We start from the raw sequence: 20,617 nt of genomic DNA, 5'->3' as shown, positions 1-20,617 counted from the left end.
TAACTATAAGTTTGGCTTTTTTTCTTTTTTCTTAGATTCCACGTGTAAGTGAAATCATGTAATACCTGTCTTTCCTTGTCTGACATATTTCACTTAGCATGATGCCCTCAAGATACATCCATGTTGTTGCAAATGGCAGGACTTCCTTTTTATGGCTGAATAATATTCCGGTGTGTGTGTGTGTGTGTGTGTGTGTCACATTTTCTTTATTGATTCATCCACTGGTGGACAATTAGGTGGTTTCCATGTCTTGGTTATTGTAAATAAGGCTGCAATGAACCTGGGGATGCAGATATCTCTTTGAAATAGTGATTTCATTTCCTTCAAATATATACCCAGAAATAGAACTGCTAGATCATATGGTAGTTATATTTTCAATTTTTTGAGGAACCTACATACTGTTTTCCATAATGGCTGCACTAATTTACATTCCCAACAATAACGTACAAGGGTTCCCTTTTTTCCACATCCTCACCAACACTTGTCATTTCTTGTCTTTTTGATAATAGCCATTCAGGTAGGTGTGAGGTGACGTATCTCATTGTGGTTCTGATTTGCATTTCCCTAATGATTAGTTAAATTGAGCACCTTCTCATACACCTGTTGTCCATGTATAAGTGAAATCATGTAATACCTGTTGTCCATTTGTATGTCTTCAAGAAAAAATGTCTGTTTCTCTGCTCATTTTTTAAATTGGATTATTTGTTTTATGCTATTGAGTTGTACGGATTCTTTGTATATTTTGAATATTAACCCCTAAACAACACATTTTTAAACAATCAATGGATCAAAGAATAAATCTCAAGGGAAATTAGAAAACATTTAGAGATGAATGAAAATGAAAACATAACACACCGAAACATATGGGATTCAGCAAAAGTAATCTAAGGGGGAAATTTATAGCTATAAATGCTTAAGGTAAAAAACAAGAAAGATATCAAATCAACAACTTAAAATTACAACTTAAGGAAGTAGAAAAAGAAGAAGAAACTAAAGCTAAAGCTAGTAGAAGGAAGGAAATAGTAAAGATTAGGACAGAGCTATATTAAATGGAGAATAGAAAAACAATTGAGAAAAAACAAAGAAACCGAAAGTTGGTTCTTCAAAAAGAGGAACAAAATTGACAAACTTTTAACTACATGGAGTAAGAAAAAAGAGAGAAGACTCAAATTACTAAAATCATTAATAAAAATGGGAACATTTTTACTGGTTCTACAGAAAGAAAAGAATTATAAGAGAGTGCTATGAACAATTGTACACAACAAACTGGATAACCTAGATGAAATGGACAAATTCCGATAAACACAAACTCCTATAGCCTACTGAGACTAAGTCACCAAGAAAGAGAAAATCTGAATAGACCTATAACTAGTAAAGTAAGGAAGATGAATCAGTAATCAAAATCTCCCAAAAGAGAAAAGGGAAGTGATGGTTTCATTGGTGAATTCTACCAAACATCTAAAGAACTAAAATCAATTCTTCTCTAACTTTTCCCAAACTACTAAGAAGAAACACTTTCTAAATCACTCTTTGAGGCCAGCATTACCGATACCAGAGCCAAAGACACTGTAAGAAAACTACGGACATTAAAAATGTGTCAGCAGAGAAAATTGTGCAATAATAACAGAAAGAAGCAAAAGTAAGAAATCATGAGGCCACAAAAGGCAGTGAGAATAACTTTGCTGTAGTTAGTTGAATAGTACCCCCCAAAATTCACGTCCACCTGGAACTTCAGCATGTGACCTTATTTGGAAACAGGCTCTTTGCAAATGCAATTTGTTAAGGATTAAGATGAGATTATACTGGATTAGGATGGATTCTAAATCTAGTAACCAGTGTCCTCATAAAGAGGAGTGAACGCTGACAAACAGCAGAAAAGTATAAAGAGAGAGGCAGAGATTGGAAATAGGCTGCCACGAGCTAAGGAACAACAGGAGCCATCACAAGCTGTAAGAGGCAAAGGATTCTCCCTTAAAGCCTTTGGAGGGAGTATATGTAGCCCTTTTGACGCCTTAATTTCGGACTTCTAGCCTCTTGAACTATGAGAATAAATTTATGTGGTTTTAAGCCATCTAGTTTGTAGTTATTTGCACGGCAGCCCTAGGAAATTAATACAGTTGGTGTCTAATGCTCATTACATGTCTTGCCTTTTAACTCCTCATTCATTTATTCTTCAAATACTTAGTGCTACTACATATCCAATACTGTTCTCAGGTGAATCTTATGGTATGTGAATTATATATGTCAATGAATTTTTTAAAATCTTTGCCCTCATGGAGTTTATATACTAGTAAGCTATGCTCGTTTATGAGGTGTGATCACAAAATATAGTGACTTAAATTTAAAAAATTTATTCCAGTAAACGACGCATTGCCATAATCCCCTTCAAAATATTCCCCTTCTCTTCAAACACACTTATTCCGTCGTTCTCGCCACTTTCAGAAGCAGTTCTGGAAGTCTTCTTTCGTGTCTTTAGTTGTTCTGTCATGGCTGCCTCAATGTCCTGAATCGATTTAAAACATTTACCTTTCATGGTCATTTTGACTTTGGGGAACAGCCAAAAGTAGCATGGTGCCAGATCTGGTGAATAAGGCGGATGATGACACACCGTAATGTTTTTATTTGACAGAAGTTGCTGTACCAGAAGTGATGTATAACATGGAGCCTTTCTGTTGTGATCAGAAAATATGATGAATGCTGCTGCCGAGTGCCATCTAGCAGAAAGGCAGGGATCTTCAATATGGGAAGTGGTGTGTCAAACTTTAGTAACAGTGTGTGACAAGTTTCAACATGTTCAGTGCAGTCAGACAGGTGTGAGCTACGGTTGAGAGAAGGTGTGTTTTAAAGTGTGCCATAAATCACCCTGCATCATGACAACGCTCCATGTCACACATTGCTTCTGGTATATGGCAATTTCTGCCACATAAAAACATTACAGTGTGTCCTCACCCACCTTATTCACCAGATCTGGTACCATGTGACTTCTGGCTCTTCCCCAAAGTGAAAATGATTCAGGACATCGAGGCAGCCACAACGGGGCAACTAAAGACACTCACAAAAGAAGACTTCCAGAACTGCTTCAGAAAGTGGCAAGAACAAAGAGATAAGTATGTTCAAAGCAAGAGGGAGTATTTTGAGGGGGATTAATCGTAATGTGTCTTTTATTGCAATGATTTTTTCACTTAAACATTCTCCGTATTTTTTTTTTAATTGGGGTATATTGGGGAACATTGTGTTTTCCCAGGACCCATCAGCTCCAAGTCAAGTCGTTGTTTTCAATCTAGTTGTGGAGGGTGCATCTCACTGGCCCATGTGGGCATCGAACTGGCGACCTTGGTGTTATGAGCACTGCGCTCTAACCAACTGAGACAACTGGCCTCCCTCACCATATTTTTTGATCACACCTCGTACCCTCCATAAATTCCACTTTTTGCTTAAACTGATTGAATGGCTTTCTATTCCTTGTAACTAAATGATCCCTAAATCATACTCTATAATTCTTTTAGTTCTTGATTACAGAAAGACTTGCAAATAAAGACTTGCAAAATATATCCATGATGCCAATTCAATATTCTTTTCAATCTTTTGTTTGACCTCTGAGTAAGATCTGATCCACTTAACTACTGTATTTGAAACTTTCTTTTCTAAGCTTTTACAATTTCCTCATGCTAGAAAAGTCTCATAGACTGGAAATACAGAACAGTAATTCCTGGAATATATGGAAGGGACGGATTTAAATTAAAAGAGCCAAGTTTTCTTCCTGGCCTTTTTTCTTTCCCATTTTTCTTTATTTGGAACTGAGCTTTCAGGTGTCGCAGTCATCTGTGGGGGGTTGGAGAACATGTGTTTCCATGTATGTTGCAGAGCTGTGGGTTGGGGCACCTGGAGAGGAGCATGTCCCACGTTGCTCTACTGGCCAGAACTGCCCGAATAGAAGCTAAGTTTCTCATAAAATTACAAATATGGAAAGTGGGAAGGATAGGATAAACACTGTAGTGTTGGGTTGGAATTGGTATAATCAGTGTAAACTCAAAAGTTTTAATATATATAAATATCAAAACGGATACAGATGTGTGTACTCGTACACATACGTATGTATGTAGATAGATGTTATTTCTTGCTCTATGCATTGGAATGGGTCCAGAAGTAGCGACTCCAGCAATAAGCACACATAGCACTCAGGTCTTGGTTCCTAAATAACATTTCCACTAAAAAGAACCAGGGCTCTTGAAAAAAATGGCTGAGTCTAGGGCTGATGCAGGAAGAATGTAAGATGATCCTGAAAAAGATCCTGTTGCAACACAAAGCAAGGAAGGGCTCAAGGAGTGATGGGGCATGTCCCAAAGACATAACGGCCAGCTTGAAGGTGCTCCCACTGGCTAAATATAAAACAATTTAAGTAATCAAAATAAACAACGATAGATTTAACAGAAGTAAAACAGAATTCAAAGATCTTTACTGATTTAAAATTTCTAAATATATAAAAGAATACATGCGTACATAATAAATAAGGGAGAAAGCTCTACCCCACAATAGACTGACAACAAATAAATTTAAAATGAAGAAAAAATTTTAAAGATCATTATCTGGCAATTATCACAATAACGATTCAGACAAGAATCATAAATGGATGCTAAATCCATTGGTGAGAAACACATATTTTCATAAATATCAAAATATCTGCAACAAAATATTTTTAAGTACCATATACTGATCAATTTTACTGTGGAAAAACCTGGCAGACACTAACTTAACCAGCTGATAAAATGTCACATCACATGTAAAGGTACGAAAATCACCACAATGTGTGTCTGATACGACGCAATGAGACGAGTACAGCAACACCTCTGTGGTGTTCCTGCCAAAAAGGCTTAAGTCAGAGGAGACAACACATAAACCCAAAATGAGGGATACCGTGTTACCCCGAAAATAAGACCTAGCTGGACAATCAACTCTAATGCATCTTTTGGAGCAAAAATTAATATAAGACCCGGTCTTATTTTACTATAACATAAGACCCAGTTTTATATAATAAATATAATACAATGTAATATAATTAATATAATACCGGGTCTTATATTAATTTTTGCTCCAAAAGATGCATTACAGCTGATTGTCCAGCTAGGTCTTATTTTCGGGGAAACATGGTAGTCTACAAAGTGATTGACCAGTATTCTGGGAAAATGTTAAGGTCATGAAAGACAAGGAAAGCCTGTTCCAGACTGAAGGAGACACAATAACTAAATGCAAAATGTGATCTTGGATGGTGTTGTTGGCCCATAAAGGACATTACTGGGTCAAACCAAGGAAATGTGAATGGGATTGGTGACTTTGATGGTAGTATTAGATCAATGTTAACTTCTTGATTGATGGTTATACTGCGGTTATGTGGGAGTGTCCTTGTACTTACAAAATACATTGAAGTATTATGGAGTAATCAGGCAATATCTGTAACTTACTCTCAAATGTTTCAGAAATGTTAATAATTGGATAATCTGAGAGAAGGGTATAAGGAGCTGTAAATACCATTTCTGTAATTTTCATATAAATTTGGAGTTATTTTAAAAGAAAAAAGTTTAAAAATGTAAAATATAATAACAATGATGAAATATCCACACTAAATAAATGAGGAGGGCTTATAAACAAAAGGAACGACAAAATTAGAAAAATCACATCAAAGTAACCATTGATTCAAGCTAAGAATTATCAATAGATACTATAAAAATATCAGGTGAATGTCTGATGTACAATTTGCATAGTCTAAAAGTATTTCCCTACAATTTGCTTTTTAAATACGGAGGGGAAATAACTACAGTAGAGAAACCTGGAAGATACCAGCTTAATCAAACAATCCACGTTAACATCATAATGGGAGAAACAGCATCACTTGTCTCTTGATCTGATGCAAGAAATAGGACATCTCACCTACAAGGAAGTGATACCAAAAATGCACAAACTAAATCTCATCGTGAGGAAATGTCGAACAAACCTAAACTGAGGGACTAGCCTGATCTCTGCAAAATGTTAAGTGTCATGAAAGACAAAGAGCTGAGGAACAGTTCCAGATTAACAGACTAAAGAGTTAAATGCAAGTAATGGAACTGAATTGCGGTGGGCGACGGGGGGACAGGGGGGGGATGGAGGAAGAGGGGAATACTATACAGGACATCACTGGGACAAATGACAAAGTTTGAATATGTAGAATATTACATACTAACATTAGAAGAGACGTCATCAAAATGGCAGCGTGAGGTGAGCCTCTGGAAATCTCCCCTAGAATTTACAACAAATCGAACAACTATAACTCCACAAAGGACTCGTTGCACAGCAGACAGGCAAGACTATGAGTCTGACTGCTGAATTCACCTAAAGGTGGGCAAATCCCGTGAGCAGGGGAGGGAGGAAGGGAGAAGTACGGAGACAGAGCCATGCAGTTGCAGGATGCAGACCTAGCTCAGTGCTCCAAGCTGGCTGCATCCCGGAACTACCGCAGCTGCGGGAGAGGGAAGAACTTGGACTGCTAGGGCTCCGTTGATGGCCCTCAGGGCTGAGGGGAAAGTATAAAACACGGCTGAGCCCAGTGCTCATGGCAGAGGCCTCGGAGCAAAGACTGAGGGAAGAGGGCTGAGGATGGTGGTTTAAGTAAGTCCTCACTGCCGCAGAGAACTGAAGCCTAGGGCACTGAAACTAACCGACCCTCCCTACCCTCCCAGAGTGCACCCAACCCCCACCTGCCCAGTACTGGAAGCGGAACAGTAGCAGTGTCAGATCAAAAGAACAGAATATTTGCAGTTCTGAGATCTTTGGTCCGCAGACACTGATTCACAGCCCAGATAATTTCGGCAAAAGAGAGAGAGCTGTGGAAGCAGGATTGGCTGGGGTGGAAGTCGCCGCCATTGCTCTGGACCACCTCTCATAACCCACCCCACCCCTGTCCCCACCTATCTGGGCAGATCTCTGCAGGAGTAAACAGAACTGCTGAAACACACGGGCTCTGAATCTGCTGCAGGAAGAGCTTTGGAATTTCAAAAGCTCTCCGCATCCACACAGGGACATGGCTCCCTATGACCCAGGCGAACTGCTAACAGAGGAGAAGCCCGCCTTCCCCCATTGTGTGATAAGCTGGAATAGTGGACAGAAAACATAACTACAGTGTGAGAGACAAAATTGGGCTACAGTCAGAGGGAAATAAAACATTCTACCAACAAGTACCGGAAAACAAAAGAAAGACCTCGTCCTATCAACCTGTTGCAGAACCCACTCCTACAGATGTCTAGGAAGATAAATAATAAATCAGTAATTACCATGAATAACCAAGGCAACCAGACAGCTCAGAAAGAAAGTGAAAAGTTTCCAGAAAATGAACTTAAAAATATGGAACTATGTGACTTAAATGACAGAGAATTCAAGATTGCAGTTCTGAAAAATCTCAACAAGATGCAAGAAAACACAGACAGGCAGTTTAATGAACTCGAAAACACAATCAAAGAACAACATGAGCATTTTACCAAAGAGATTGAAATTTTGACAAAACACCAAATAGATTTTCTGGAGATTAAGAACGCAATAGAAGAAATTAAGAATGAAATAACCAGCTTAGGTAGCAGAGTTGACCAGATGGAGGAAAGAATCAGTGACGTCGAAGATAGAAACCTGGAAATGACACGGATGGAAGAAGAAAGAGACTTGAGACTTTAAAGAAATGAAAGAACTCTAGAAGAACTTTCAGACTCCGTCAGAAAGAGCAATATAAGAATAATGGGCATACCAGAAGGAGAAGAAAGAGAGAAGGGAACAGAGAGAATATTCAGACAAATAGTCGACGAGAACTTTCCAAACTTGTGGAAAGAACTGGATCCTCGAATCCAAGAAGCAAATAGAACACCTAATTACCTCAACCCCAACAGGCCTTCTCCAAGGCAAATTGTATTGAAGGTGTCAAAAATTAACGACGAAGAAAAGACTCTTCAAGGCAGCCAGGGAAAAGATGGTAATCTACAAAGGAAAACCCATGAGATTATCATCAGATTTTGCAGCAGAAACTCTACAAGTCAGAAGGGAGTGGAACCAAATATTCAAACTATTGAAAGAGAGAAATTATGAGCCAAGAATAATATACCCAGCAAAGAGATCCTTTGGATATGAAGGAGGAATAAAGACCTTTCCAGACATACAGAAGCTGAGGGGATTTTCTAATACTTGACCTGCACTACAAGAAACACTAAAGGAGGCTATTCGACCACCATCAACAGGGACAATTTGTGGCAACCAAAACATAAAAACGGGGAAAGTAAAGGCCTGAACCGGAATATGGGAATGGAGAAAGTAAGTGTGCTGAAGAAAATGGAATACTCTAAATATCAAACTTTCTTTTACATAAAATTAAGGGTAACCGCTCAAAAAAAAATCTAGAACTGAAATATATACTGTAATAAAAGAAGAAACAGAGGGAAACATCATAGAATACCACCACACAGAAATAATAGACAACAACAAAAAGGCAAAGAAAGAATGGAGACACACCCTTATCAGGAAACTAAAGATAGAATGACAGGAAATCCTCACATATCACTAATCACCCTAAATGTAAGGGGACTGAACTCACCAATAAAAAGGCACAGAGTAGCAGATTGGATCAAAAACTAAACCCAACCATATGCTGTCTCCAAGAGACGCAACTCAGCTACAAGGACAAGCATAGACTCAAAGTGAAAGGGTGGAAATTGACACTCCAAGCAAATGGTACCCAGAGAAAATCAGGTGTAGCCATAATGATATCAGATGAAACAGACTTCAGGGTGAAAAAGGTAACAAGAGACAAAGATGGACATTTCATAATGGTAAAGGGGACTATACGACAAGAAGACATAACAGTCATCAATATTGATGCCCCCAATCAGGGAGCACCGAAATATACCAAGCAACTACTAACACAACTAAAGGGAGAAATTGACCAAACACAATTATACTAGGGGACTTAAATACATCATTGACAGCTATGGATAGATCATCCAAATAGAAAATAAATAACAAAATAACAGCCCTAAATGACACATTAGATGAAATGGACATAATTGGCATTTATAGAGCACTTCATCCTAAAACATCAGACTATACATTTTTTTCTGGTGTACATGGAATATTCTCAAGGACAGACCATATATTGGGACATAAAATCAGCCTCAGCAAATTTTAGAAGACTGAAATCATACCAAGCATATTCTCTGATCACAAGGCTTTGAAATTGGATATCAACTGCAAAAAGAAAGCAGGAGAAAACACAAATACATGGAGATTAAACAACATACTTTAAAGAACGACCGGGTCAAGGAAGAAATTAGAGGAGAGATCAAAAGATACATAGAAACAAATGACAATGAAAATACATCCTACCAAAATTGTTGAGATGCAGCGAAAGCAGTTTTAAGAGGGAAATTTATATCACTACAGGCCTATCTCAAGAAACAAGAAAAATCCCAAATAAATAACCTCACGTTACACCTTAAAGAACTAGAAAAAGAAGAACAAATGAAACCCAAGGTCAGCAGAAGAAAGGAAATAATAAAAATCAGAGCAGAACTAAATCAAATAGAGAACAAAAAGACAATAGAAAAAATTAATGTGACAAACAGCTGGTTCTTTGAAAAGATTAACAAAATTGACAAACCCTTGGCTAGGCTCACTAAGATAAAAAGAGAAAAGACACTAATAAACAAAATCAGAAATGAAAAAGGGAAGTTATCATGGACACCACAGAAATGCAAAGGATCATCCAAGAATATTATGAAGGACTATATGCCACCAAATTCAATAACCTAGAAGAAATGGACAAGTTCTTAGAAAAATATATCTTTCGTAGGCTGAACCATGAAGAATTGGAAAATCCAAACAGACATATCACCAGTAAGGAAATTGAATCCGTCATTCAAAACCTTCCCAAAAGCAAAAGTCTGGGACCAGATGGCTTCACTAGTGAATTCTACAAAACCCTCAAAGAGGATCTAATACCAATCTTGCACAAACTCTTCCAAAATTGAAGAAGAGACAGTACTCTCTAACTCATTTTATGAGGTCAACATTAACCTGATACCAAAACCTGGTAAGGACAACACAAAAAAAGAACTACAGACCAATATCTCTGATGAATACAGATGCAAAAATCCGAAAAAAAATTCTAGCAAATCGAATGCAACAATGCATTAAAAACATTATGCATCATGCCCAAGTGTGGTTCATCCCAGGGGCACAAGGATGGTTCAACATTCGGAAATCCATCAACGTGAAACACCAAATAAACAAAATAAAGGACAAAAAATCATATTGTTACATCAATTGAAGCAGAAAAGCATTTGACAAGATACAACACCAAGTTATGATTAAAACACTTAATAAAATAGGTATAGGAGGAAAATACCTTAACATAATAAAGGCCATATATGACAAGCCCTCAGCTAATCTCATAATTAATGGTGAAAAAATGAAGGCCTTTGCTCTATGTTCAGGAACACGACAGGGCTGTCCCCTATCACCTCTGCTTTTCAACATAGTGTTGGAAGTCCTCGCCGGAGCAATCAGGCAAGAGAAAGAAAGAAAAGGCATCCAAATTGGGAATGAAGAAGTTAAATTGTCACTCTTTGCAGATGACATGATGCTATATATAGAAAACCCTAAATACTCCACCAAAAAGCTATTAGAAATAATCAACGAATACAGTAAAGTTGCTGGCTACAAAATCAACGTAGAAAAGTCCATTCAATTCCTATATACTAACAATGAAATCTTAGAAAAAGAAATAAAAAACACAAGTCCTTTTGTAATTGCAGCAAATAGAATAAAGTACCTAAGAATAAACTTTACCAAGGATGTGAAAGACCTATATGCTGAAAACTACAAGACATTTTTAAAAGAAATTGAAAAAGACACAGAGAAATGGAAAAACATTCCATGCTTGTGGATCGGAAGAATCAACATAGTTAAAATGGCCATATTACCTAAAGCAATATACAGATTTAATAAAATCCCCATCAAAATCCCAGTCTTGGATCTATTTCTTTTTAAAGAAATAGAACAAAAATCATCAGATTTGTTTGGAATCACAAAAGACCCTGGATAGCCAAAGAAATCTTAAGAAAAAAGAACAATGCTGGAGGTATCACACTCCCTTACTTTAGCTTGTACTACTTTAATAATCAAAACAGCATGGTATTGGCAGAAAAACAGATACATAGACCAACGGAATAGAATTGAGAACCCGGAAATAAACCCCCATACATATGGACAGATAATTTTTGACAAAGAAGCAAAAAACATACAATCGAGAAAAGACTGCCTCTTCAATAAATGGTGCTGGGAGAATTGGAAAGCCATGCACAAAAGAATGAAACTGGACTGCTATCTGTCACCATGTACCAAAATTAACTCAAAATGGATCAAAGACTTAAGCATAAGACCTCAAACAATAAACTGCATAGAAGAAAACATAGGTACTAAATTTATGGATCTTGGGTTCAAAGAGCGTTTTATGAATTTGACTCCAAAGGCAAGGGAAGTAAAAACTAAAATAAATGAATGGGACTATATCAAACTTAAAAGCTTCTGCACAGTAAAAGAAACCATCGACAAAATAAAGAGGCAACCAAATGAATGGGAGAGTTTTGCAAACAGTGCCTCCGATAAGGGGCTAATATCTAAAATATACAAGGAACTCATGCAACTCAACAACAAAAAAACAAACAACCCCATTGAAAAATGGGCAGACGACCTGAAGAGACATTTCTCCAAAGAGGACATACAAATGGCTAATAGATACATGAAAAAATGCTCAACATCACTAATCATCAGAGAAATGCAAATAAAAATCACAATGAGATATCACCTCACCCCAGTCAGAATGGCTATCATCCACAAGACAAATATTAACAAGTGTTGGAGGGGCTGTGGAGAAAAAGGAACCCTCATACACTGTTGATGGGAATGCAGACTGGTGCAGCCATCGTGGAAGGCAGTGTGGAGGTTCCTCAAAAAATTAAAAATAGAATTACCGTATGACCCAGCAATCCTACTCCTAGGTATCTACTCAAAAAATCTGAAAACATTTATCCATAAAGACACGTGTGCTCCAATGTTCATTGCAGCTTTATTTACGGTGGCCAAGACATGGAAACAACCAAAATGTCCTTCGATAGATGAATGGATAAAGAAATTGTGGTATATATACACAATGGAATACTATTCGGTGGTAAGAAAAGATGAAATACGACCATTTGTGATAACATGGATGGATCTTGAGAGTATAATGCTAAACGAAATAAGTCAGACAGAAAAAGCATAGAACCATAAGATTTCACTGATATGTGGTATATAAACCAAAAACAACAAAACAAGACAAACAAATGAGAAACAAAAACTCATAGACACAGACAATAGTTTAGTGGTTACCAGAGGGTAAGGGGGGAGGAGGGTGGTAGATGAGGGTAAAGGGGATCAAATATATGGTGATGGAAGGAGAACTGACTCTGGGTGGTGAACACACAATGGGATTTATAGATGATGTTATATAGAATTGTATACCTGAAATCTACGTAACTTTACTAACAATTGTCACCTGAATAAACTTTAATTAAAAAAAAAGGTACTAACATTAAATAAGTGCTAAATTTCCTGAATTTGATTAACTGTTCTGTGGTTATATAAGAGGCTCTCCTTGTTCTTAGGAGATACATGCTAAAGTGCTTGGAATCAAAGAATCACATCTGCAATTTATTCTCAAAGGGTTCAGCAAACATAGTAACATTTCATAGAGAGTAGTAAATCTAGGTAAAAGGTACTGAGATATTTGCATTATTCTTGTAACTATTCTATAAATTTGGAAAGATTTAAAAATAAAACATTTTTTTAAATGCTATCAACAATAAATACGTATGTCTGGGTTGTAGGATTTCAACTGAGTTTCATTCTTTTCTCAAGTATATTTGCATTTTGAATTTTTTAGAAATACAAATGTAACATTTTCATAATCATAACAAAAGCTATTTTTATTTTGCAAGGAAAACTGTGATCACATGAAATACAGTATGGTCGAAAATGTATTTCTTTGAATACTAGTTTCACAGTTTATAGGAACACTTGGTGGTCAGATATGTTTCTTTACTGCAGAACTTCTTAGAGCTTTAAAGGTGCTAGTGCATTGGCTGCATATCTTCAAGAGGAGAATATGCCTTATCCTACTTCCTAGACACTAGAAGATTGTCAAGAGGCACCACTGAAAAAAAATTTTCATGAAAAAAAAAATCTCCATCACAATAAACACATGTAGTAAGTAAGATGAATACTAATCTCAAAAACAGGAACATAAAAATGTGGGGAAAATGACATTAGAATTGAAAAAAATATACAGTTATAAAGGGTCTCCCAATCTTTTCGGACACCAAATACTTTTTTCATGAGGAATCTAAAAGACACAGACTGCAAGACCTAAGTTTCTAGACAGCACACCTTGGCTGGTTCTGTAAAAAAGAACCTTAACAAAAAAGGGCAAAAGCTGCCCATTTTTATAGCAACAAACTTGTATTGATGTAGATGTAAGCAATACCAACTCCATGTCTGTGTCCCAGATGTGCTTCATGCTGTAACCTTTGACCAACTTCACTGTCCTTAGGAAGCATAGCAAAGCTTTCTAGTTCATGATTATCTGTGTTCCTTAAAAGGTAGCCATAAATACTTTTGTTAATAACAGTCATAATGACAGCAGAGATAAATATCAAAATGGTGATAATATTGATTATAAACAACATCAAAATGGTGATAGTATTGATTATAAACAATCTTCTATCACAAGACCACCAGAAGATGAGGTATGGTGCCTGGGGCTACTGTATTCTTTGTCCCTTTATCTTGTCAGTCATTAGTACCCAAGTTATACTATACTACAGTGACAGGAGTCTATTAGCTGAGAATAATTTGTGCTGCTGAGTTGTCTTTTCTGTTCAGACTCAGACTTAATCATCCCAGAAGTTTATTACCCTATAATAAATTTTGTTAGAATCTATGGAGTTGCCTGCTTCATTTGTCAGTCTTAAAATGCCTTCCAATTATGGTGGTCATTAAACCTTTGTCCCACTGTTGTTCAAAACTGCTTAATCCCAACATCCTCCAAGTTAACCTGACAAATGTACTTTCTTAGTTCTCTAAAATTATCACAAACATTAAATTGCCACTTGTCATATGGTTTGTTTTGAATTTCACCACGTATTTGTGGAACCAAACTAGGGTCAGCTTTTCTTCAGTGTTATCTCACAAAGTACTTTCAGAATTGGAGACCTTTATTTTTTAATATAAACTTAATTCTTAATCAAGATGTCATGGATGCTCTTGCTATTTTTAGTCTCACTGTTATTTTTTCATCATTTTCACTCTTAACTTCAGTCTATGGAATCTGGCTAAACAGGTCCACAGAGAATCTTCTTACACTTTTCTCTTGGACTCATTCTTCAGGATCTCTTTAATGGGAAAGTTACCGGATAGGAAGTTCCTCCCCGTTTCTCAGCATCAAGAAGGATTTGGTTATAAAACAGAGCCTCTCTACACCTCTGTTTAGTAAAAGAAATAGTAAAATAAACCTATCATTTTCATAGGACTACCTGATTGCCAGAAAAAAGTCCTACAACGTTTTCTGTAACTCCATACAAAGTATGTCATGGACCTCTATTTATTAGGCACAAAAGACTATTAGGAATCACCTCTAAAAATTAATCTAAAAGAATACAGAAAAGAAAAAAATATTATAACCCAATACCTCCTTGTAAATTAGATTTAACAGTTTTTTTTACTACTTTATCAAAATTTATTAATCTTCAGTTTTCCTCCAATTCTATAATTTTGTAACAACTATTTTGTAACAACAATTTTATCTAAGTTTCAAACAGATAATCACTGACTTAAATTAGAAACAAAAACCTCTCAATGTAGAAGCCTGAAAGATAAATCATATATCTAAAGTGAGCACAACAAAATTTGTTTGAGAAACCTCCAAATAAATCTTTGAATTGCCTCCCTTGCCCTTCAACTGATTTTTTCTTTTAAGCAAACATCCAAGTTCTCACTTAGAATTGGTATTGTTTCTCTTATCAAAATCAACCAGTTCTTCTAAACCTGCCCTGAAATTTTAACTCCTCTGGAAAGCTCTCAATTGCAGTCTCTCCAAACATTCCACCCATCTCTGCTATCCAATACCCCCAGCAACTCAAGAAGTTTGCAATTTTAATATGTTTCAGAAACAGGAGTTGAAAAAAATGACAAATTCAAGACAATAAGGGGAAAATTCTGGGGGTTTTCAAAAAAGAAAAGATTGTGTCTTATTACTGGACTGTAAGAAATACTACTAGCAATCTTTTTAAATACAGTCATAGTTATTAAATATTAAACTTTTGATTGTATAAGTGGAGTTGCATGACCTCATTTCATTACTGTTACTAATAATGGTACCTACCCTGTATCTCCCAAACCATGAAGGAAAATCACCTAGAGGAGAAGAGGAAAAATTAATAAGCAATGCCTAAATAAACGCACACAGAATTGTTACACACTGTAGCTTTGGTGAAGGTGGATGCCAGAATTACAGAACACTACCTTCAGCAAGTTAACTAATCTCTACGGACTTCTTGTAAATGGCAAAAATACTCTCTGGGTAGGTCCTAAGATTATTAAGGTGGAGTTTCAACACTTAAAAAGATTCCACCTAACCATTTTTAAGTGCTAATGATCACATTCTAAGAAAAAAAGTTGTCTTTCAAGTCAAACCATAAAAGTCTCACATGTACTGTAAAAAAATCACTTCTAATTTTATAAGAAACTAAATCTCCAAACTTCTTTAATTTCGGAGAAGAGTGGAAGGTAAGAAAATAGTCATTTTCTTGCGGACGTAAGACTTCCCGCATCCACAAACAAGACAGAAACATGCTATAAAGCCACCCGAGTTAGTGTCTCTACTCCAACGCCGGTCCGTCCAAGCTGAGGCTGGGCAGCCGGGGGTCCCGGGACTCCGCGGGCCGCACTCGCTCCGCAATGCAGAAGACTCGGACTCCGGGCTGGGTTGGGGGTGGTGGGGACTGGTCCTCAGGCCCCGCCGCAACTCCTGCACTCTCCCCATGCAGCTGGGGCCCGGCCGGCGCGGGCCACCCCAACCCCAATCGGAGCCAAGCAGGTCGGAGCGTCCCTATACACCAGTCGCCAACCTGCCTGCGATGCCCACCCCGCGCGAGGGGCAGTGGCCGGCAGCGGGCCTAGCAGACCCCGCCGACCCCTCCGACCCCTCGCTACTCACCGCAGCGGTGGCCTTCCGAGCGGCGGGCACGATGGCGGGAAGCGGGGCAGACATGTTATTGCCGCACATACACCGGCTTGACCTGCAGAGCACGTCGGAACCGAAAGGAAGAAGAGGCACCCGGCCGCGGCCCAAAGGCTTGCGAGGGGCGGTGATTCCCGGACCGCCCCACCGGGCGCGCGCCCAGGCGCGTGCGCGCCAACCTCCGCGGGCTCCGCGCGCCCGCGTCCGGGAGGCCTCTAGTCTCTCCCCTCCCGCGCCGCAATCCTCTCTCAGCGCGTCACAATGCGCGCCTTCTCGGTCCGCCGGATTGGCTGTGACGGAACCGCGGCCGGAGCTGACCTTCTCTTCCCCGTGGCCGGTGCGGGAAGCCAGGCTGCGCTTCTTCCCGCCGGGCGTCCAGGCCATCCTGGGGAAGGTGCTCTCAGGCCCAGGCTAGTAGCGTGGTCCCTGAAACCTGGCTTTGTCTCCAGTGTTGGGGCACTGTAGTGAAAAGAATGAACCCCAAAGCCAGTCATACCCGCCTGCAGATACACCTTTGATTCCAAAACCAGGGTGTACTCATTTGTGAAAGGAAGGACTGGACTGGGAGAAGCCAGTACAACTTTTGCTATTGTTTCCATTTGGAGCTACACCAGTGTGTAGTTTTGGCATCGACTGATCTCTTTTAAACTTCAGCTGGAAAGGAAAACATTCAGTTGTCACCGAAAATCCACAATTTATTGATTGGTGGGTACTGACATAGTGATGATTAAGCCTGAAACTAGAGGTCCGTTTTCTGCCTGGGAGGCTCAATGCATATCAAATACATGATAGGAGAGGGAATGGTGCATGGGAGAACAAGAGATGGAAGCACTGTAACGCCAAATCTCTGACCTTCAGTTTACAATTCACTGGAGAAACTTAAAGGACATATATACAATCGTTATAGAAAGTGCAATGTAAGATAGGGAAGGAAGCTGGTGAACATAACTAAAAAAAAAAAAAAAAAAAAAAATTAATTCACATGATAACCAGAATGCCAAAACACTGGGGATCTTATTTCATATTGGTTTTTTGTTTGTTTGTTTTTTATCATTCTTGCCTTGACTTTAAGTGCTGAGAATTTTGTGGGCTCTCAAAAATGTTAAGTTGATGCTGCTTTATTGAAAATGATAATGTGACTCACATTTCACATACAAGTATATATCTCAGGCTTTTAAGTATGAGAAGTAATGTACCTATTGAGAAGTGGCTAATTAGGCTCAAATTTATAGACAGAGCCTAGCAGCCATTGCTAAACATCCAAGCCAGGCTTCAGGGAGAAGCCCTTGCTAAACTGCATGCCTCCCACACTGACTGCCTACCTGCACTGTGTTCCCACTGGTTGAGCCAACCCTTAACAAAAGAGTTCCTGGAATTTGTATTTCAGCCAATAGACTTTACCCATCTAATCAGAGCTGAGCAGCAATATCCTCAATTGCGTCTTCACTGACTAGTCAGCAGTTCCATACTAACCGATCAGGACAGTGCTTTTTGGACCAATCGTACTGTGAGGATTTGGAGTCTACATTGCATAAGAACGGACCAATCAGGAGCCTGGAGTAGGAACTCTTCCCTATAAAAGCCAGCTTATCCTTTATCTTGGTGTGGAGTATTTTCAGTTTCTGTCTAAGACTTACTGTGGCTGGAGCTGCAATATCAGCTAAGCTGTATCACCAGAACTGTAACACCAGAACTGTAACACCAGAGCCAAAGCACGGGGCCCCCTCTTAGCCATGCTGTATCACAGCTGTGTATTGAGCTCACAGCTGTGCTGTTCCACTCCAACCTATATCACAATTGAGCTGTTCTGAAGTGAAGCTGTTCCATAGCTGTGCTGTTTCACAATTGAGCTGTTTGCACTAAATAATGTTTCTGTCTCCTCACAGCACCCCAAACTGGGGACTCCTGTTGATGTTGAATTGGCGATGACACCTTTCAGTTGACAGTTAATGATGTTAATAGAGAAAACAATACTATCTTTAGCTCTTACTATGAACACAACTTGTGACAAATTACTAGTATGTGAATTTTTCTGTGATGTAACATGTAGAGTTCCAGGGTCCACCAATCACTTCCATCAATTACCTCCCATTAGTAGAGAGTAGGACAGCTCAATATTTCAGTCATCCACCCCTTTCCCAATCCAAATGCTACTATTCCTGAAAGGTTCACCCAAGTCCTGTATCTTCATTTTTTAAAATTAAAGTTTATTGGGGTGACAATTGTTAGTAAAGTTACATAAACTTCAGGTGTACAATTCTGTATTACATCATCCATAAATCCCATTGTGTATTCACCACCCAGAGTCAGTTCGTCTTCCATCACCGTATATTTGATCCCCCTTACCCTCATCTCCCACCCCCCCGCCCCCCTTATCCTCTGATAACCTCTAAACTATTGTTTGTGTCTATGAGTTTTTGTTTCTCATTTGTTTGTCTTGTTCTTTTGTTGTTTTTGGTTTATATACCTCATGTCAGTGAAATCATATGGTTCTCTGCTTTTTCTGTCTGACGTATTTCGCTTAGCATTATACTCTCAAGATACATCCATGTTGTCACAAATGTTCCTAATTCATCTTTTCTTACCACCGAATAGTATTCCATTGTGTATATATACCACAACTTCTTTATCCATTCATCTACGAAGGACATTTGGTTGTTTCCATGTCTTGGCCACCATAAATAAAGCTGCAATGAACATTGGGGCACACATGTCTTTATGGATAAATGTTTTCAGATTTTTTGGGTAGATACCCAGGAGAGGGATTGCTGGGTCATATGGCAATTCTATTCGTAATTTTTTGAGGAACCTCCACACTGCCTTCCATAACGGCTGCACCAGTCTGCATTCCCACCAACAGTGTATGAGGGTTCCTTTTTCTCCACAGCCTCTCCAACATTTGTTACTATTTGTCTTCTTGATGATAGCCATTCTGACTGGGGTGAGGTGATATCTCATTGTGATTTTTATTTGCATTTCTCTGATGATTAGTGATGTTGAGCATTTTTTCATATATCTATTACCCATTTGTATGTCCTCTTTGTAGAAATGTCTCTTCAGGTCCTCTGCCCATTTTTTAATTAAGTTGTTTGTTTTTTTGTTGTTGAGTTGCATGAGATACTTGTATATTTTGGATATTAGCCCCTTATCAGAAGCACTGTTTGCAAAAATCTTCTCCCATTCAGTTGGTTGCCTCTTTATTTTGTCGACGGTTTCTTTTACTGTGCAGAAGATTTTAAGTTTCATATAGTCCCATTCATTTATTTTAGCTTTTGCTTCCCTTGTCTTTGGAGTCAAATTCATAAAATGCTCTTTGAACCCAAGATTCATAAGTTTTGTACTTATGTTTTCTTCTACGCAGTTTATTGTTTCAGGTCTTATGCTTAAGTCTTTGATCCATTTTGAGTTAATTTTGGTACATGGTGACAGATAGCAGTCCAGTTTCATTCTTTTACACGTGGCTTTCCAATTCTCCCAGCACCACTTATTGAAGAGGCTGTCTTTTCTCCATTGTATGTTTTTTGCTTCTTTGTCCAAAATTATCTGTCCATATTTATGTGGTTTATTTCTGAGTTCTCAATTCTATTCCATTGGTCTATGTGTCTGTTTTTCTGCCAATACCATGCTGTTTTTGATTATTGATTACAAGCTAAAGTCAGGGAGTGTGATACCTCCAGCACTGTTCTTTTTTCTTAAGATAGCTTTGGCTATGCGAGGTCTTTTGTGGTTCCAAACAAATCTGATGAATTTTGTTCTATTTCTTTAAAAAATGCCACTGGGATTTTGATGGGCATTGCATTAAACCTTTATATTGCTTTGGGTAATATGACTATTTTAACTATGTTGATTCTTCCAATCCATGAGCACGGAATGTCTTTCCATTTCTTTGTGTCTTCTTCAATTTCTTTTTAAAATGTCTTATAGTTTTCAGCACACAGGTCTTTCACATCCTTAGCTAAGCTTCTTCCTAGGTATTTTATGCTTTTTGATGCAATTGCAAAAAAAATTGTTTTTTTAATTTCTTTTTCTGAGATTTCATTGTTAGTATATAGTAATGCAATGGACTTTTGTGCGTTGATTTTTCAGCCAGCAACTTTATTGTATTTGTTGATTGTTTCTAATGGATTTTTGCTGGAGTCTTTAGAGTTTTCTATGAATAGCATCATGTCATCTGCAAAGAGTGACAATTTAATTTCTTCATTCGCAATTTGGATGCCCTTTATTTCTTTCTCTTGCCTGATTGCCCTGGCAAGGACTTCCAACACTATGTTG

At 38.2% G+C, this 20,617-nt stretch overlaps 1 protein-coding gene across 3 annotated transcripts in view; it reads right to left on the bottom strand.

Moving 5' to 3' along the window:
* Positions 1-16,568, bottom strand: part of LYPLA1 (lysophospholipase 1) — a 62,254-nt gene extending 45,686 nt beyond the window's left edge. Inside the window, exons 1-2 of one of the 3 annotated variants that reach the window (XM_074318794.1) lie at positions 16,322-16,568; positions 15,488-15,519 (exon numbers count right to left, since the gene is read on the bottom strand). In XM_074318794.1, coding sequence (XP_074174895.1) covers positions 15,488-15,519; positions 16,322-16,390 — 101 coding nt within the window. In that variant the 5' untranslated portion in view covers positions 16,391-16,568. The remainder of the gene's footprint in view (positions 1-15,487; positions 15,520-16,321) is intronic. The other 2 variants (XM_019729834.2, XM_019729833.2) reach the window with 2 other exon arrangements.
* Positions 16,569-20,617: the final 4,049 nt, after the last annotated feature.

This window comes from Rhinolophus sinicus, linkage group LG14 (assembly GCF_036562045.2).
Source record: "Rhinolophus sinicus isolate RSC01 linkage group LG14, ASM3656204v1, whole genome shotgun sequence".
NCBI classification, from domain to species: domain Eukaryota; kingdom Metazoa; phylum Chordata; class Mammalia; order Chiroptera; family Rhinolophidae; genus Rhinolophus; species Rhinolophus sinicus.
This window is presented reverse-complemented; position numbering and strand designations above follow the sequence as displayed.